This window comes from Xiphophorus maculatus, chromosome 12 (genome assembly GCF_002775205.1).
Source record: "Xiphophorus maculatus strain JP 163 A chromosome 12, X_maculatus-5.0-male, whole genome shotgun sequence".
Classification (NCBI taxonomy): domain Eukaryota; kingdom Metazoa; phylum Chordata; class Actinopteri; order Cyprinodontiformes; family Poeciliidae; genus Xiphophorus; species Xiphophorus maculatus.
The window spans coordinates 8,422,739-8,438,919 of NC_036454.1; the positions used below are offsets into that span (position 1 = coordinate 8,422,739).

Consider the following 16,181-nt stretch of genomic DNA (forward strand, 5'->3'; position numbering starts at 1 on the left):
TCCATCCATTTTCTAACACCCTTGTCCCTAGGGTGGGGTCACCCTGGACAGGTCATCAGTCTGTCGCAGGGCAACACAGAGACAGACAGGACAAACAATTTAGAGAGACCAATTAACCTGACAGTCATGTTTTTGGACTGCGGGAGGAAGCCGGAGAACCCGGAGAGAACCCACGCATGCACAGAGAGAACATGCAAACTCCGTGCAGAAAGACCCCGGGCCGGGAATCGAACCCAGGACCTTCTTGCTGCAAGGCGACAGTGCTACAAACTGCTACTAACTTTATTCAGTGTTTCTCTTCTTTTTTACTATCACCACATTAAAAATATAAGCCTGGTTTTATAACAACACAATCAGAGAACTGTGAATTATTTGCATGTTGAACAGTGATATTTTGTTTTGTTTTTAAAAAAAACATAATTACTGGATAGGTTTTGGCATGAAAGTCCAGAAATATGGGGATCCAGAAGTGCCACAATCCACGAAACAAAAAAAATTGAGCAGCCTTAATTTAATTAGGAAAACATTTGATTTTCCTTGTGTAATTTTTGAAATATATATTACCTTGCCATGACAAATATGTATACTTAGGAAAAAAGTAAATGTCACAAAAAATTATTTTATGTTTAGTTGCCGCAACATTATTTTTCATCCTTATGAATCAGTCAGAAGGTAAAGGTCACATAATGAGCTGCAGTAACAATGTAGAAAAAGTGTGAAATAGTAAAATACTGAAATTATACATGGTTTTAATAAATGTCAATTTTAAATAATTAATTTCAATTTATCTATTTAAATGCAATATTACATTGTGATTTGTTTGGCTCTTCATATTCTTGCACCAAGTTGCAAACTGAAATAAAATATATAACAAAAAAATTTGTTGTTGCTAGGTCTGTTTGATTTGCTCCAAATCACTCTCTTTTATTGACAATTTACAGAAAATATATCACAGAATAAGTATATATTTTCAGTAGGAGTGAAATTGTACACACTCATGTTCGATTTACAATTTGCAGATGGGGTGATTGGATGAATACAGACCGTTAAGTTTATTTTTTTAAACAATATATTCACATTATAAAACATGTTGACCTTCTGTTTGCCCACATGGAGAATTTTACACGATGCTGAAACAGGAGGTCAGATTTTAAACAGCTGCTGTAAGACGAGAATAAAAACCTTTAAAAGTCAAAGTGGATCAGTGCTTAGAAAACATTCATTAAACACGATAAAAATGTAAAAAGCTTACATTCCTAGAAGCTAGGTGACGGCAGCCTCAGTTGCATGTATTAAGGTGTGGCGAGGCCCGGCTCCGCTTTGAGGCAGCTAACGTCGAACAGCATAAATATGATTCAACAGACAGAGATTTACAGAGGCGTAGGAAACAGAGGTCTGCTCTGAGTCTTTTACTTCTCCAGGAACCACGGCTGGACAGTTCAGCGCGAGTACAATTTGTTAATTTTGTCCTGGTACATTTTCGCCACAATGGGCCGCCTCAGTTTCATGGTGGGTCCTGCACAGAAAGAGGAGAAAAGAAAAGAACGGTTGACTGAACAACAGCGACTCAGTTTCTGTTTGGAGCGTAACTTCTGGAGTTCAGAAACAAACCATAAAATCCTCAGAGATGAAATCTGACCTGCAGTTAATCCGTTAATCGCATGATAAATTAAAATGAGCTCCATCATTTCCATTCTGATGATTAATATTGTTTTGTTTACACAGACCTCATAATACGTTTTTTAATGGATTTGGGTGTGTTATTTGTATTTAGTTATTGATTTTTATAAATCTAAAATGTCTTCCAGTTCCAGTCTAAGCTGGAACTGGTCTTTGAAAAAGCAAACTTGCACTATTCTAACATTATCAATATATTACGTGAAAATTGTCTCAGAACGAGAATATTATTGTTTATCTTAGTAATTTCTGAAACAATTTGTCATCCAGTAAAATTTGTTATTGATTTTAACTGCGATAACAATTAAAAATTGAATATTTTCTCAAAAACAAAAGAGAATAAAAAAACAAAAGTATTTTCTGACCCAGTTCTCCTCCGTTGACAGAGAAATCTTTCTCCAGTAGGATCCACTTCTGGATCTTCTGAGCGTTGGACGTGGATCTTTTGTTGAATTGGTTGATGCCTTCCTGAATGACTTTGTAGAGCGCCGGCTCCTTATTGGCTATGACCTCTGACACCTTGGTGGTCCTGACGTCGAGCTTCCGACAGACGTCCAGCACCTCGGGGCTCAGGGTGTCTGTGGGGTTGCCCTCGTTGTCCACTACGCACTGCGGATGCAACAACATCGGTCACACCTGTTCACTGATGCGGCGGTTGGAGGTTAGCAGAGGCGAGGAGTTTGTTACTTTGAGCGTGAGCAGCATGCAGAGGAACTTCTGCTTGTCTCCGATCAGCATGGCGTTGCTGATGATGGGAAGCTCGAGCTTCACGGCGTCCTCGATGGGGACGGGGGGGATGTTCTCGCCGCCGGCGGTGATGATGATCTCTGCAGAAAAAAAAAAGACATTCTGCTTAAACTTTCTGTATAAATTCCTTTCCGTAAATTATCCTTAAAACAAATAAAGATGGAAGAAATGTCCAAATGTCTGAAGAAATATTTCCCAAAAATGTTGTGGCAACTGAGATTTAAATTTTAGAGAATAAAAAATTAAGAGAAAAAAAACAGAATTAATTATTCTGGTTTAGCAAAAGAGTAACAAAGAAAGTGTTATAGAAATGCAAAATCATGGTTTCAGCAGTTGTGCTTTCTTTCTTCTTTTTTTTTTTTACAAATCCAAACATCACATTTTTACTACTAGAGCTCTAGATTCAGTTAAAGATGCAGATTTATGCTTTTCAGAGAACATTTCATGAGCAATAAAGGCAAAGCAAAGATGTTTACATAAAATAAAAACATACAACAAAAAAATATTTCACAGAGACAAAAAAGAGAAACTAAATACGGAGCTAAAAGAGGAAAAGAAAGATGTCAATAAAATGCTGCATCTAATGTAATGGAAATAACATCAAAATAAAAGATAAATAAATAAATACATGGAAACTAAAATTTACATTTCATTCAAACAGATATATATAAAAAATAATATTTACAAAAATATATAAGCATAGTAAATACAGTTCTATAAAAATAAAGACCAAACATAAAGTGGAATAAATGTTCAAAATAATTTAGGATAAAAGTAAACTGTCTTATTTACTACCAGCTGAAACCAGGGAATAGAAAAGATCTCTGCTGAGTTCTCAGGTAATAATCCAGGTTATTCACTTATTTAAATGGAAGTAACTTTAACCTAAGTAGTAATAAATGTCTCCTATTGTTATAATTGTTTGTGTTTTTGCGTCTCAGCCCTGATCTGTTTGTGCTGAGAGGCTGAACCGGATTAAGATCTAAATGTGAATGAAAGATTGTATCAGATAACAGCAGCTTTTTAAGTTCGATGTGTAAAATGACCTTTTTGTACCGAAAGTACTTTTTAAATGAAGGTTTGTGCTGTGTGGTCACTTAAAAAGATTGAATGGATTCAATGGATCTACAGATGATTGTGAACGTACAACAATAAACTTTACTGATGTAAAACCTTCTAGTAAAAGATCTTTGGAAGTGTTTTATATAAAGATCAGAAAAAAATAAACTTTTACAATCACTGCTCTAGGCCAAAACTGTGTTAAAGTTTTCAGTTTTGTTCCCAGGTTAAGAATGTTACCTTTTATTCTGCCTGTGATGTAGAGGAAGTTGTCCTCGTCGTGTTTGCCCACGTCTCCAGAGTGCAGCCAGCCTTGCTCGTCCAGCGCCTCGGTCGTTTTATCGGGCATGTTCAGGTAGCCCATGAAGACATGCCGGCCCCAGAAACAGACCTCTCCGTTCCCGTCCGCGTCGGGGTTCTCCAGCTTCGTTTTGCAGCCCGGCATCACCTTCCCAACGCTGCAGAGGGAAACCACAAAGATGAGCTCAGTGCTTTCAGTGTCCTGGTTTGTAAGCCGTCATGTTGATGGTTTGGTTTTCTTTAAATTCTCCTCAGCAGAAACAGACAGAGACTACAACTTGGACAAGAAAATCCAGAAATTAATCTGACTGGCATTCATTTGGATTCTATTTTCTTAAACCAAACACAATCTTATTTACATTTTATTTATTCTTTTTCACTTACAGGAAGAATCGGCGTTGTTGCAACATGGAACAGACAACTTTAAGCTATAGGCAGAAAGCAGATGTGTGTGGCTCCAATTCTTGTTTTTATTTTTAAAGAAACTGATCAAATGCATCTTTAGAGAAGCCAAACTGATACAACACATTTAACATTGTAAATGTATGCAAAACACTAAATGTTTCACTCAAAGCAATAAGTCCCATAATGCATTGCTGCTGACCTTCCAATGCGATACTCGTGGATGGAGACGGTGTGCGGGCCGGAGCTCTCGCTCATGCCGTACAGCTCCTTCACCGGGATGCTGAGGCTCATGAAGTAGTCCAGAGTATCTTTGGTGATGGGAGCGGCTCCAGTGCAGGTCAGCTTGCAGCGGTCCAAACCCAGCTCACTACGAACCTTCTTAAACACCAGATTGTTGGCCAGCATGAAGCCCCACGGCACCTCGTTCTCCCTGCAGCCAAGCAGACGCAGGCCGTTCCAATGAGCCGCCGTGTTCAGATCTACTCATGTTTGATAACATCGGTAACTTTATAAATATGTGACTTTTCTATGAACTAAATCATTTTTAGCTCAGACCTCCTGCCTCATGTAGAACATCTCATGGTTAAAAACTCATGATAAAACACATCATAACAATCCTTGCACATAACACAGTTTTAAAGTCCCTACACTGGCTCCCTGTAGTTCAAAGAATAGACTTTAAAATACTGTTGTTAGTTTATAAATCACTGAACGGCTTAGCACCACAATACATTAAAGATCTGCTGTTGTTGTATCAACCTTCCAGACCTTTCAGGTCGTCCGGTTCTGGTCTGCTCTGCATCCCCAGAACCAGAACCAAACGAGGAGAAGCAGCTTTCAGCATCTATGCACCACAAATTTGGAACAAACTTCAAGAAAACTGTAAAACAGCTGAAACACTGACTTCCTTTAAATCTTGACTAAAACCCCACCTGCTTAGGATTGTATTTGAAATGTAATCAATTTCAAATTTATTGATGGAACTTGACTTAATGTCGTGTTTTGATTGTTGATTCTATGTTGCATTGTGTTTCTGTGTTTGATATGATGTAAAGCACTTTGAAATGCCTTGCTGCTGAAATGTGCTAGACAAATAAAATTTGATTGATATCTGTCTGATGACATCACAAAGGGAACAAAGCAACAGACATGAGTGATTTCCAATGTATAAATATGTATTTTTCCTCTTTATTTGCGTTTTTAATCAGATTCCTGCTCTAAAAGTTGTTTAGTTTATTTCTGATTGGCTGTAGCAACACCTTGATCTGTTCTTTCAAACACAGCAGGAAAATCTTGGCAACAAAAAGACACTGAAAGGTTGTTTAGAAGAAGATCACAATACTCTCAATTGAACTTTCACTTTTTTTCTCTTTTCCATATAATAACAAATTAAAGCTTAATCTGAAAACTGCACTCTGTGATTGTTAGTTCAGAGACAAACACAGCATATGTTGCTATCTTTATATAAAAACTGTGTTTCTCCTCAAACTGTGCTTGAAGCCGACTCACCCGTTCATGGCGCTGTAGCTGTACTGCAGGCCGATGGCCTTGGCCCAGTCCGCCACCCTCTTCCTCAGCGCGGAGCCCTTGGCGCCAACAGCTTTCATCCTCTCCTGGATCTTCTCCCAAACCCGAGGAACGCCCAGGAAGCCGGTCGGATGCACCTCTTTCAGCGTGTTCACCAAAGATCCCTGAAAACAGAAACAACGGTAGACAATATTAACACCCGGAACCAGCGTTGGTGCTAACAAACCGATGCTAGCTCAACCTTCAGGGCGTCCGGCTCTGCAAAATGGGCGGTGGCTACGAGACTCATGGAGCACCAAATGTCCATCATCTGAGCTGCGATGTGGCTGAGCGGCAGGTAACTGACCAGCACTTCCTCGCAGCAGTGTGGGTTTATTATCTTGGACACGGTGCGGGCCGTCCACGTGATCTGACCGGGGAAAAGACGAGGCAGCCTTGAAGTTTGATCAAAAAAACAGGTGAAAACTGAGCAGGAAAAGGAAACTACAGTCTGTCTTACTGGTGGCGTTCAATTGATGCAACCTTTAAATTCATCACATCTATCCCACTTATGTCCTGTACAGAAGTTATAAATATCAAATATGTTTGATCAAAGAACCCTCGGTATTCTTCTGCTTGATTCTTAAATAATCTGTAGTTGAATATTTCACTCTTCTTCCTTCATCCATTGCAGGGTAAACCTGAACATTAAAACTTTAGGTTGAGCTTAACTTGTTTTTGGTTCTAACAGCTCAGGTTTTGTCTGGACTGAACTGTTGAAAAAAATAAAACACTGTTTAAAAATGTCTGTCCTGCTGATTTCAGGTTTGATCTGAAGAAAAAAATAAAATAGAGAATCAGAGTCCAGGCAACGAATGGAACAAAGAAAGAGCGAGTCGTTAGCGTCTGTCATCCCCATCAGCAGCCGTAGCGAATCAAAACAAACAGACTGATTCCAGTTTCCTGTAAACTGATTGGTGCGTCTGTGCTGTCAAGCACGGCGCTGTGGGAGTGATGATGAGGGCTTGTTCTGACAACACAACACATGGCACCTGGGATCTGCGACATGTAACTGACTGATCCCATGAAGCTTGTAGTTGCTAATAAAACTACTAACCCACCAGTGTCTTCAAGATTATTGTCAAATAAAACAAATTTTCTTTCTTCACTAAACTGATCAAATGAATTCTCTGAATAAATCAGACCTGAACCAAACTTTTTCGTCTTTTGCGGTGCTGCTGAAGAGCGGACTCACATTGTCGTGGCTCAGCATGACACCTTTGGGGTTTCCGGTGGTGCCGGAGGTGTAGATGAGGCTGCAGCACTCGTTGGGCCGCAGACTCTCGATCACAGCGTTCAGCTTCTTGTTGGGAATGTTCTCTCCAAGCTTCATAAACTGGTCCCACTGCAGGAAGAAAAAGGTTTAAATAAAACTGGGACAAACAAAAGCTACAGCTGTGTTGTTGTTTATTATGATCAGTCACCCTGAAAGGCAATAATTCTAAAATAAAAAGATGATGTTGTCATAGAAAATATGTTACCAGACGTCCTAAAGACCATGTGATGTTTCTAATTGATCAATGAGTTTGATTGTCAACATACTGTGTAGAGGAACTCTGCTTTCTGCTCCAGTTCACCTTCATACTGGACAATAGCTTTCAGATGAGGTAACTGACTTTTGACCTGCAGGAAGAGACAAACATCAGGTTAAGTAGTTACTCATAAGTCTGCCAGAGCTCTGAAAATAGCACACTGAGGGTTTAGATGCTGCGCTGAACCGTCTGACCTTCAGGATCTTTTCGAGCTGGTACTGGTTCTCCACTACCAGGACGTTTGCCTCGCAGTTAGAGGCTACGTAGTGACAGGCTTCCGCAGAGTTGGTCGTGTAAATACCGGCAGCCAGACCCCTGTGGCATAAAAACTCAATGAAACCAAACAATGACCACTGTTAATCATTTCCTACTTGTAAATAATCTACTGTTTATGGCTAATTTATCAAGTTTCCCCAAACAGAGATTTGTGAGTTAAGGTACTCTGTTAAATTTTAACCTTTTATGTACATTTCCTAAAGTTTGGGTTCAGTTGAAGAAAGCATAATATCTTCCTTAAAGGCTTATTTATGTATTTAAAATTAATTTTCCCCTTTATGAAAATGAAGAGGATTAATTTATAAATAAATGCATTTATTTGTTTATTTTTGACAAATAAATAAACTTGGAGATCAAAAGTATGTCAGTGGAATAAAAGGTAAACCCGAAGAGATGCGAGTTATCTGAGTACCTGTCAGGAAACAAGGAGGAAATCGTGCAGCTCTTTCTACTCTAGACAGAAACTAATATTAGAAACAACAGGCATTCAGAAAATCGAACTTTTAGCAAGAAGCTATTTGCTGACGTTTGAAGTTGGCTACAATCCATCATCAGCAGGTGAATGTGTGCATTCACATGAAATCACATGATTTCATACAAGGAGTATTTCTTAATAAATCACTATGTAAGTCTGATGTCACTTCATTTCATAATATAATGTTAAAGTACTTGAGTTCTAAAACACGACACCAAATCACAAAGGATTGTGTATTTTTCAAGAAACATTAATGGCTAAAGTAATAAGAAACTAACCAAACTGTTAATTTATAAACAGAGGTAAACTGGTTTTTATGGCTGTAACATCCATACATTTACTGTTTACTTAACTTACAGTTTTTTGTGCGCTGTTTTACGTTTTCTAGAGGGCAGAGGAAACACCAAAGTTCCTATGAACTCATTATATTTCAGATTCTTGGCAAACGGGTCAAACCAGTTCGAGGAAAGACGGAAACAGACAGAGTGAAGTGAGAAAGCCTTAAAAACCTGGACAATAAGACTTTGCCGGGACTGTTGTTGAGGCGCTGATGTGTGATCTCACCCTGCTAAGATGCAGCCGATGTCCGAGATGAACCACTCAGGAGAGTTGAATCCCAGAATGCCGACTCCATGGAAACGCTCCAACCCGAGCTGTGAAGAGAAAGAACAATCCGCCGTAATAACGCCGTGCCGGCGCCGTGCCGTTTTGGCCTACACCGGGTTTTCAGGGCAGTGAAACACGAGACATGACCGAAGCTGCGGATTTCACACGCCCAAGTTTTGGTTTTCAGTGGGACATTTTCACCACAGATCAGACATTAATTTCTAGATTACACTTAAACTTGCTCAAATTCTCATGAAAATCTAAAACATTGTTTTTATAACTAGTGGATATAATACATAATACACAGGCAGAAATAACAGATCATCTTGAAGCGACTTCTTCATATTTTGCATCATTTAAACTGTGAATATTCACTTTGGAGTAATAATGTTTAGATGGGTGGCGTACAAAGCTGCATATTAAACTTTCCTCTTTTAGAATAATGCTGGAAACAACTGAAGACAGATGTATCACTCAATAGTTTTTAGACATTGATTAAGTCTCTTAATTGGAATACATTTTTGGAAACGACATGTTGATTTTTACCTTAAACGTAGAATAATATAGACTAAGTCTATGGGCTATTGGGTTCCAAATGTGTCAAAAATATTTGGACATCTTCGTATGTGCAGGCATCATGTAAAATGTTCATTTGGGTAAATCTCTGTGGCTGCCAACAGTCCTGTAGTGAAGAAAACTAATTTGGCTGGTAAATTTCCACATAGGCGATAAATGGACAAAACAATTAATATCCTCAGTTCTACAAGTCAGAAACAGACATCACATGAGGAAACAGTCCAACACTACGGTTTAACAGCTCATCAGGAAAACATAAAATTACAGAAAGTGTAACAGTATTTTTTTTCAGACAAGTTTTTCAGCAGTTAAGAGTACATACAGTCCCCTTGAAAAGTAATTAAACCTTGTGCAAGTTAAAACATTTTTTTACAAATGATATTCTGAAAAACGGGTGTGTTTTTTATATTTTTTATCACCTTCCTTACTCTAATGCCATAAATAAAATCCAGTGCAACCAATTCTCTTCAAACTATTTATTTGTAAACTGAGCTCATCTGTCAGGAATTTAAGGAGCTGCAGAAATTAACAGCTGCTGTTAGTCATGGACTCCACAGATTTAGTCTTTATAGAGGAATCTATTGCTGAAAGAAAGTCATAAAAAAGTTTCCCTTTTCCCATTCCCATGGTCAAACATGGTGGTGGGAGTATCACACAGTGGAGATGCTTCATTCTAGAGGAAGGTGGCGACTTGTAATACTGTAGTTGATGAGAGGAATTATGAAAATAAATGCAGGCCTATCCCAGAAAATTTTTTGACACATAGAGGCTGAAACATAGTTGAGATAATGACTGCTGATAAGCATCCAGTGACAAAATGGCATGGTTTAGAACAGTAGAATGGCTCAGTCAAAGTCCAGATTTAGATCTAATCTGAAGATCTGTTTTAAGATTTGGTATCTGATGTTCACATTCTCTGTCCAATCTGACTGAAGCTCACTTATCAGGCGATATCTTGGTTTATTGGTCGAACCAAACCTCAGAAACTAGTTTGATTCTGCCGTCTCATTGAAGGGCCGTTCTGAATTAATCTAAATTTATTTTTTTCAGTTGAGACATATTTATAAGTATGAAATAATTCCATGTCATGTCATCTTGACTATTGTTACAAGGGACTGGTTACAAAGTATACCATACAAATTTTAATAACTGACATCCAATTATTATGTAGTTTCTATTACTCACATAAAATAACAACTAAATGCATAAAAGTCTGTTTGCAACGTGGCAAAATCTGAAAAATGTCAGATTTTATGAATAGGAGTAAATACTTTTGGCACAATTGGAACTCCATAGCTATGCATTGTGGAGGAATAAAGGGTTTTTCTGTGTATTGTGAACTGAAAACAGATAAAACTGTTATTAATTTAGCAGTAAAATCAGAAAACACTTTCCGAAGCACAGACTCTTAGAAAGCACCAACCTTGAGGAAGCTCTTGGCCGCTGTACGACATTGTTCGTAGTACTGCCTCCAGGTCAGAGTCATCGTCTGGCCATTTTTCTTGAAAACCAAAGCTGGATGATCCCCGTAGCTCTCCACCGCCTCCAGGAACAACTGGTGAATGGTGATGGGAATCTCCGAGCCCGGACCCGAGCCCTCCATCCTCAGCCTGACCGGCTGGTTTCTCTCCGAGGTAAACAGCATCTCAGTGGGGGCCAACATGGTCACCAATTCTGCTGACATCAAGGTAACCGACTTTTTCCGCTCTGCATTGGGACAACAGATGCAGAAGCTTTTACCTGCCATTTGAAAACAAGACGAGGAGGCGAGCTCGAGGTTCAGGAGAAGACTAAGGTGAGTGAGAGGAGAGAAAACATCCCAGCAGGAGAGTCACGCCTGCTGTGTCAGCGTCGCGTTAGCCGGCATAAGAGAGGAAGTAGGTTGTTATCTGATCCTGAGCAGGTGGCTGAGGAATGTACTGACACACTCACCTACCAGGTTTGGTTTGAGGACGCAACATCGATCTGCTGCACCCTCTTCTGATGAGTACAGAAGATTGAGACTCAATCTGTTATTTCTCATTCGATTTAGTTTCACTACCTTCAGTTTTTAAATAAAATCAGAGAAAAGATCTGTTTTGAAAAGTTTGACTGCTGAGCATGATTCCACTCCTAGATGTGTTTAAAAATTATACTTTGCCTTACAGCATTTTTATAATACTTCAGTTCTTGTTTATATGCAGTGTGTTAATTTTACTGTTTTAACTGGAAATTCATGCCTGTAATGAAACTAAAACTTATATTATACAGCTCCATAAAATGACTAAAATCTATCCAATCTAAGGGAAACTACCTTAACTACCTTTCTTGAAACTGTGTCTATGTTGATTCCAAGTGATAAAAATTGTCACAAACAACCTTTGAATGTATCAAACAGGAAGATCTTTAAGACATTCCTCTCTGCTTTGTAATAAAATGAGATATTTAAAGAGGACAGAATGCTGTGGAAAATCCCTGACAGGGTGAATTTATCTGTTTATTCACTTTAATCAAACCAGAACTCATTTTCATATTTGTCTCTAACTTTATACGATTTTTAAGACTGCTTAACCTTTAATTTTTCAATATTTTTATTTGACAAATAAAGCCCTAAAAAGGAAAACCCATGAAAATGAAAATTAACTGTTTAAAAGTAATGTATTCATGATTTCAATCCCATCACAATGTTTGCATTAATCATTTAAGAAATTGATTTTTAACTAAGATTCTTTAAGTGTTTTGATTTTTAGGTATTTATTTACATTTTGGGGGATATACAGTGTATTTCAGACGTTGCAATAGCCATGAATGCCATGTTATTCAGAACATACATGTGGATCATGTGAAGTCACATGTGAAGTCACATCAACAAGTTTCTGCCATGATGCCTGTAGGATATTTGACCACTCTTCTCAGATCATTCTAATTGTTTGGTTTCCTGGCACAGACCCAAACCTTACGCATAATCCGCTAAGTTTCAGTATATGAAGTAACTGTCAAGCATGGTGGTGGCAGCATCAAGCTGTTGGGCCTGTTGAATGGGATAGTGAAGGTGATGGATTAGTTTAAAGTTTTGTGGCTTCACTTCAAGTTAACAGATGGATGTTTCAGATATCCCAAACCCACAACATGACTACTTTTGGCTTAATATGAGCTGTGGTTTGTAAAATACCAAAATAAATCTATAATCTGTCCTTAAAATCCCAGCAAAAAAGCATCTAGTGTAGCTGAGCTCTACCAATAATGTCAGTAGCTTTTGACTATGGGTGGGTTAGAGAAAAGCTGATGTCTGCCTAATTCCTAATTTTCTACTTCAAGTTGTATGTTGTACAACTTAAAGTTTTCACCTATAAAAAAGAACAAGTCAAATGCGTCACTAGCAGACCAAAATAAAAGTGACATTTGTTACCATGATGAGTGCATGTGAACGCCTGACTGGAACTGAGCTGTCTTTTCTCTAAACGTGACACTCGGAGTTCGATCGGTACCTTTAGGAGACGTTTTGTCGTCCTGATTGAAGGTTCTTGGAGGTTTGGCAGGAGGAAAGGTGCTTGTCTTTAATGCTGCAGGTGGAACATCAGTTTTTCCCTCTAGCATGACAGCTACTGCAAGACTCTCCTCGACACTCTTCTAGTAGCTAAAAAGACAAAGTGTAAAATAAAATCAGCATTAAAACCCTTCAGATGCTTTTCGTCGAGGACTCTCCAGCCAGATAAGGAGATTGATTATGAAACAGAGCCGCTGCGCTCCTTTATAACACTCTGACATCCACTGAAGTCATTGCAACAGGTCAGTGCCAGTAGTTGCTGGAAAGCAAACGTAGCAGAAAGACACGTGTTGAAACTCTGAATAATGTGCCAGGATGGGTTGCTTCATCTTCTTGCACTAATCACACTGTCAGTCTGCGACTGTGAGCAACTTTGACCCAAATTTAAAGAAAGTGAATTTCACAAACTAATCGATGTCAGTACACCGGTGTATTGGGGCCATTAGAGACAGTAAAAAAAGAGGAGTAAATTTACGGCAAAAAAACTGATCTCAGAAATCTTCTAGAAATTTTTAGAAAAAAAACTTGGAAATTTCTGAGTTTGAACATTTTCCACTTTGGATCTCAGAAATTTCCTTGTTTTTCCTAAAACATTTCTGAGATTGATCTCAAACTTTCAGAGGTTTTTTACAGGAATTTACTCCTCCTTCTTGTCTCTAATGGCCCTAATTTGCCACCATATTTCAGAGCATAACTTAAAATGAAAGAAACTAAACTGTACATTTAAAAGTAAAGAAACTAAATCTCTCTGCGTAACAGTACAATCAATGCTAAGGAGTAACAGGAACTTATTTTGCAAGCAAAACTTGACAAAGTCAGTGTCAAAGTAACAGATATCTTTCCTCAATATTGTAATAAAACCAGATTAAGACCTGTTGACTCAGCAAACCCTCACCCGGACTCTGTTTTTAAGATTGCCCATGTCAAGGATTTCTTTTTGGAGTCAAAGATCATAGGAATTACTAAAGTGAAGTTTTGCAACAACATCTTTGCTCCAAATTGTGCAAGTTTATTTGGTAGGGCCTTTAGTATTCATGCCCTCAGGGGTTTTCAGACTTTGTCACATCACAACCACAAAATTTAGTATATTTTGTTTTAATTTGATGTGACAGACCAGCACAAAGTAGTCAAAGTGTGAAGTGGAAGGAAAGGGATTCATGGATTGTTTTTGTTATGGAAAAAGTTCAGTTTGTAGTTTGCCATAAGCTAGAGGACTTAGCAAACGTGTGGAAGATTGAGGGACCATGTATGTTGTCATTAATACACATTTATAAAATGTGTATTAACTCCCCTCAAGGGAGTGATGGCATCATTTTGTGTAGAAGAAACTCCCATGAAAGAACGTTAAGACAGGGAAACCATTAGTCAGGTTATCCAGGTGAGATTAAAATAAATCTTTTTGGCCTACATTCAAACCATCATGTGAGGAGGAAAAATAACAGCAGACCAGCCTGAATAAACCGTCAGCATCGTCACGGCGTGTGGTGACAGCGTTATGCTGGGGGTCCCTTTCTTCAACAAGGAAATGAAATCTAAAGCTAAAGAAGGAGCAATCGTAGATGAAAACGTGGTGGAAGCTGCAGCGGAGTTGAGATTGGAGCGGTGGTTCACCTACCAACATGGCAACGACCCAAAACATACAACCAGAACTACAACAGAGTGGCTGACTAAGAGTATTCATGGGTTACAACGGTCCAGTTAAAGTCCAGTTCACAACCAGTCATGTACAGACACTTAACAAAAGAAGAAGATTTCCTCACGAAATGTAAGTTCAACATTAGAGATTGCTGCAAAGTTAGCTCGATGCTATAAATCTGCTGCCATCACCTGCTGGTTCAGGAGTGATTGCTGCAAATTCAGTCATTCAACAAAACAATCAGCTGCATTTCATTAGCTAGAAAACATTTTACCAACTATCATAATAAACTAAAATCACCTGCATTGTTTTATATCTAGGATCAAATTAGAAAGAATGTAATATTAACATTATTAGATTGAGTGAACTGTGTGTTTGTCTTTTAAGAGTGCATTGAGATGCCCATTGTTGTAAATCTACATAAATAAACCAAAACTCAACTGAAACCTAAAGCAAACTATATAATCTTCTAACCACCTCAAAGATATACTCTACTTTGTGTGTGTTGTGATATATACATTTCTAATAAACACATTAAATGTTGGGGAATGGTGCAAATGTTCAAGAAGCATGAACATTTTTGCTACGCACTGTAGTTGTCCTGTCAAGTGGAAAAGCAGTCTTTTAAAGGAGTTTTCTATAAACACTATACCCAAGAAACACAAAGAAAACATGACAATTCACAGCTGTACATATTATGGATAAACTAACTGAAGTAAAAGCTGGTATTTTTTGAACATTCAAAACTATTTCTTCCCTTATAAATACACAAGAAAGCAGAAAATTGACCGAAAAGCTTTGCAGGTGACATCTTACCTTCAATGCTCTCACAGCTGAGTGGCATCAATCTCTCGGAGGCACTCAAGTGTGACCTACATCAACCTTTGCCCTACACAGGTAGTCTACTGTTCCTCGCTGGGCAAGAAAGCACAGTTTGGGCAACTTCAACAAGGCGATCAAAGTAGACTCTCCTGCCTCATTTAAGAGCTGAAGAAACTCGCATAATCCGACTAGAAACTGCTCACCAAGGCCAGAATGATCAGTTAAAGATCCACGGACAAAAGCGGATGAAAGGCTGTGGTCTTGACAAGGTGAAGACAACCTAATACCTGCAACACGCAGCAGCCTGCAGCTACAGAAACCTGTTGTGTTTGCAATAATTACAGAGGCCGAGAACTGCTGGCTTTGCTCGGCAGGGACAAACATTGAGCAGGAGGGATATTTATGAACACCATAAGCCAAAAACAAAGTGGGTGTGGGGTGTTGTTAAGATACTTATCTGCTGAAATTGGTTTATGAAGACAGTTCTAATCAGAAATACATAATGAAGCATGCTAAAGAGGAAAAGATAACTCTATACAACTTCTGTCACAAGGAGAATAGATAAGGCTTTGGCTCATAAGAGCTATTCAAAAGTTGAAATTTGCAATTATGCCTTTGTTTACTAGATGAACACATTTAAGAGGCAGATGTTTGAAATGTTATAAAAGCAAGGAAAAACGCTGGACATTTCAGAAACAGGTAGTAGTGGGTTGTTTTTTTTAACTGGAAGCATTTAAAATTTACATTAAAATATTGCCAATACTTCCTCTTTTTCCTCAGTCCTGTGTTTTGTTTGGCCATGTCGCTGGTGCTGAGCACTGTTTTACCATTAAATATAGGGGAAAGTTTAACCTTTCTGTGGTGACACATAGTTACTCCAAACACTGAGATCACACCACCCGGTCACACCATGGCCGTCCTGACCCAGAGTCCCTTCTGCTTGTAACTAGTGAATGATTAGTGAGGGGCTTGATCTGT

At 38.6% G+C, this 16,181-nt stretch overlaps 1 protein-coding gene across 1 annotated transcript; it reads right to left on the minus strand.

The window, feature by feature from the left end:
* Nucleotides 1-268: 268 nt before the first annotated feature.
* LOC102219561 (long-chain-fatty-acid--CoA ligase ACSBG2-like) lies at nt 269-15,567 on the minus strand. The gene is made up of 14 exons (XM_005801022.3): nt 15,198-15,567; nt 12,687-12,835; nt 10,643-10,926; nt 8,602-8,690; nt 7,481-7,601; nt 7,297-7,377; nt 6,950-7,099; nt 5,957-6,124; nt 5,698-5,879; nt 4,388-4,618; nt 3,724-3,941; nt 2,365-2,504; nt 2,043-2,286; nt 269-1,516 (listed from the first exon to the last, which is right to left on the minus strand). The coding sequence occupies exons 2-14, from the start codon at nt 12,793-12,795 to the stop codon at nt 1,440-1,442; spliced, it is 2,094 nt and encodes a 697-aa protein (XP_005801079.2). The 5' UTR covers nt 12,796-12,835; nt 15,198-15,567; the 3' UTR covers nt 269-1,439.
* Nucleotides 15,568-16,181: the final 614 nt, after the last annotated feature.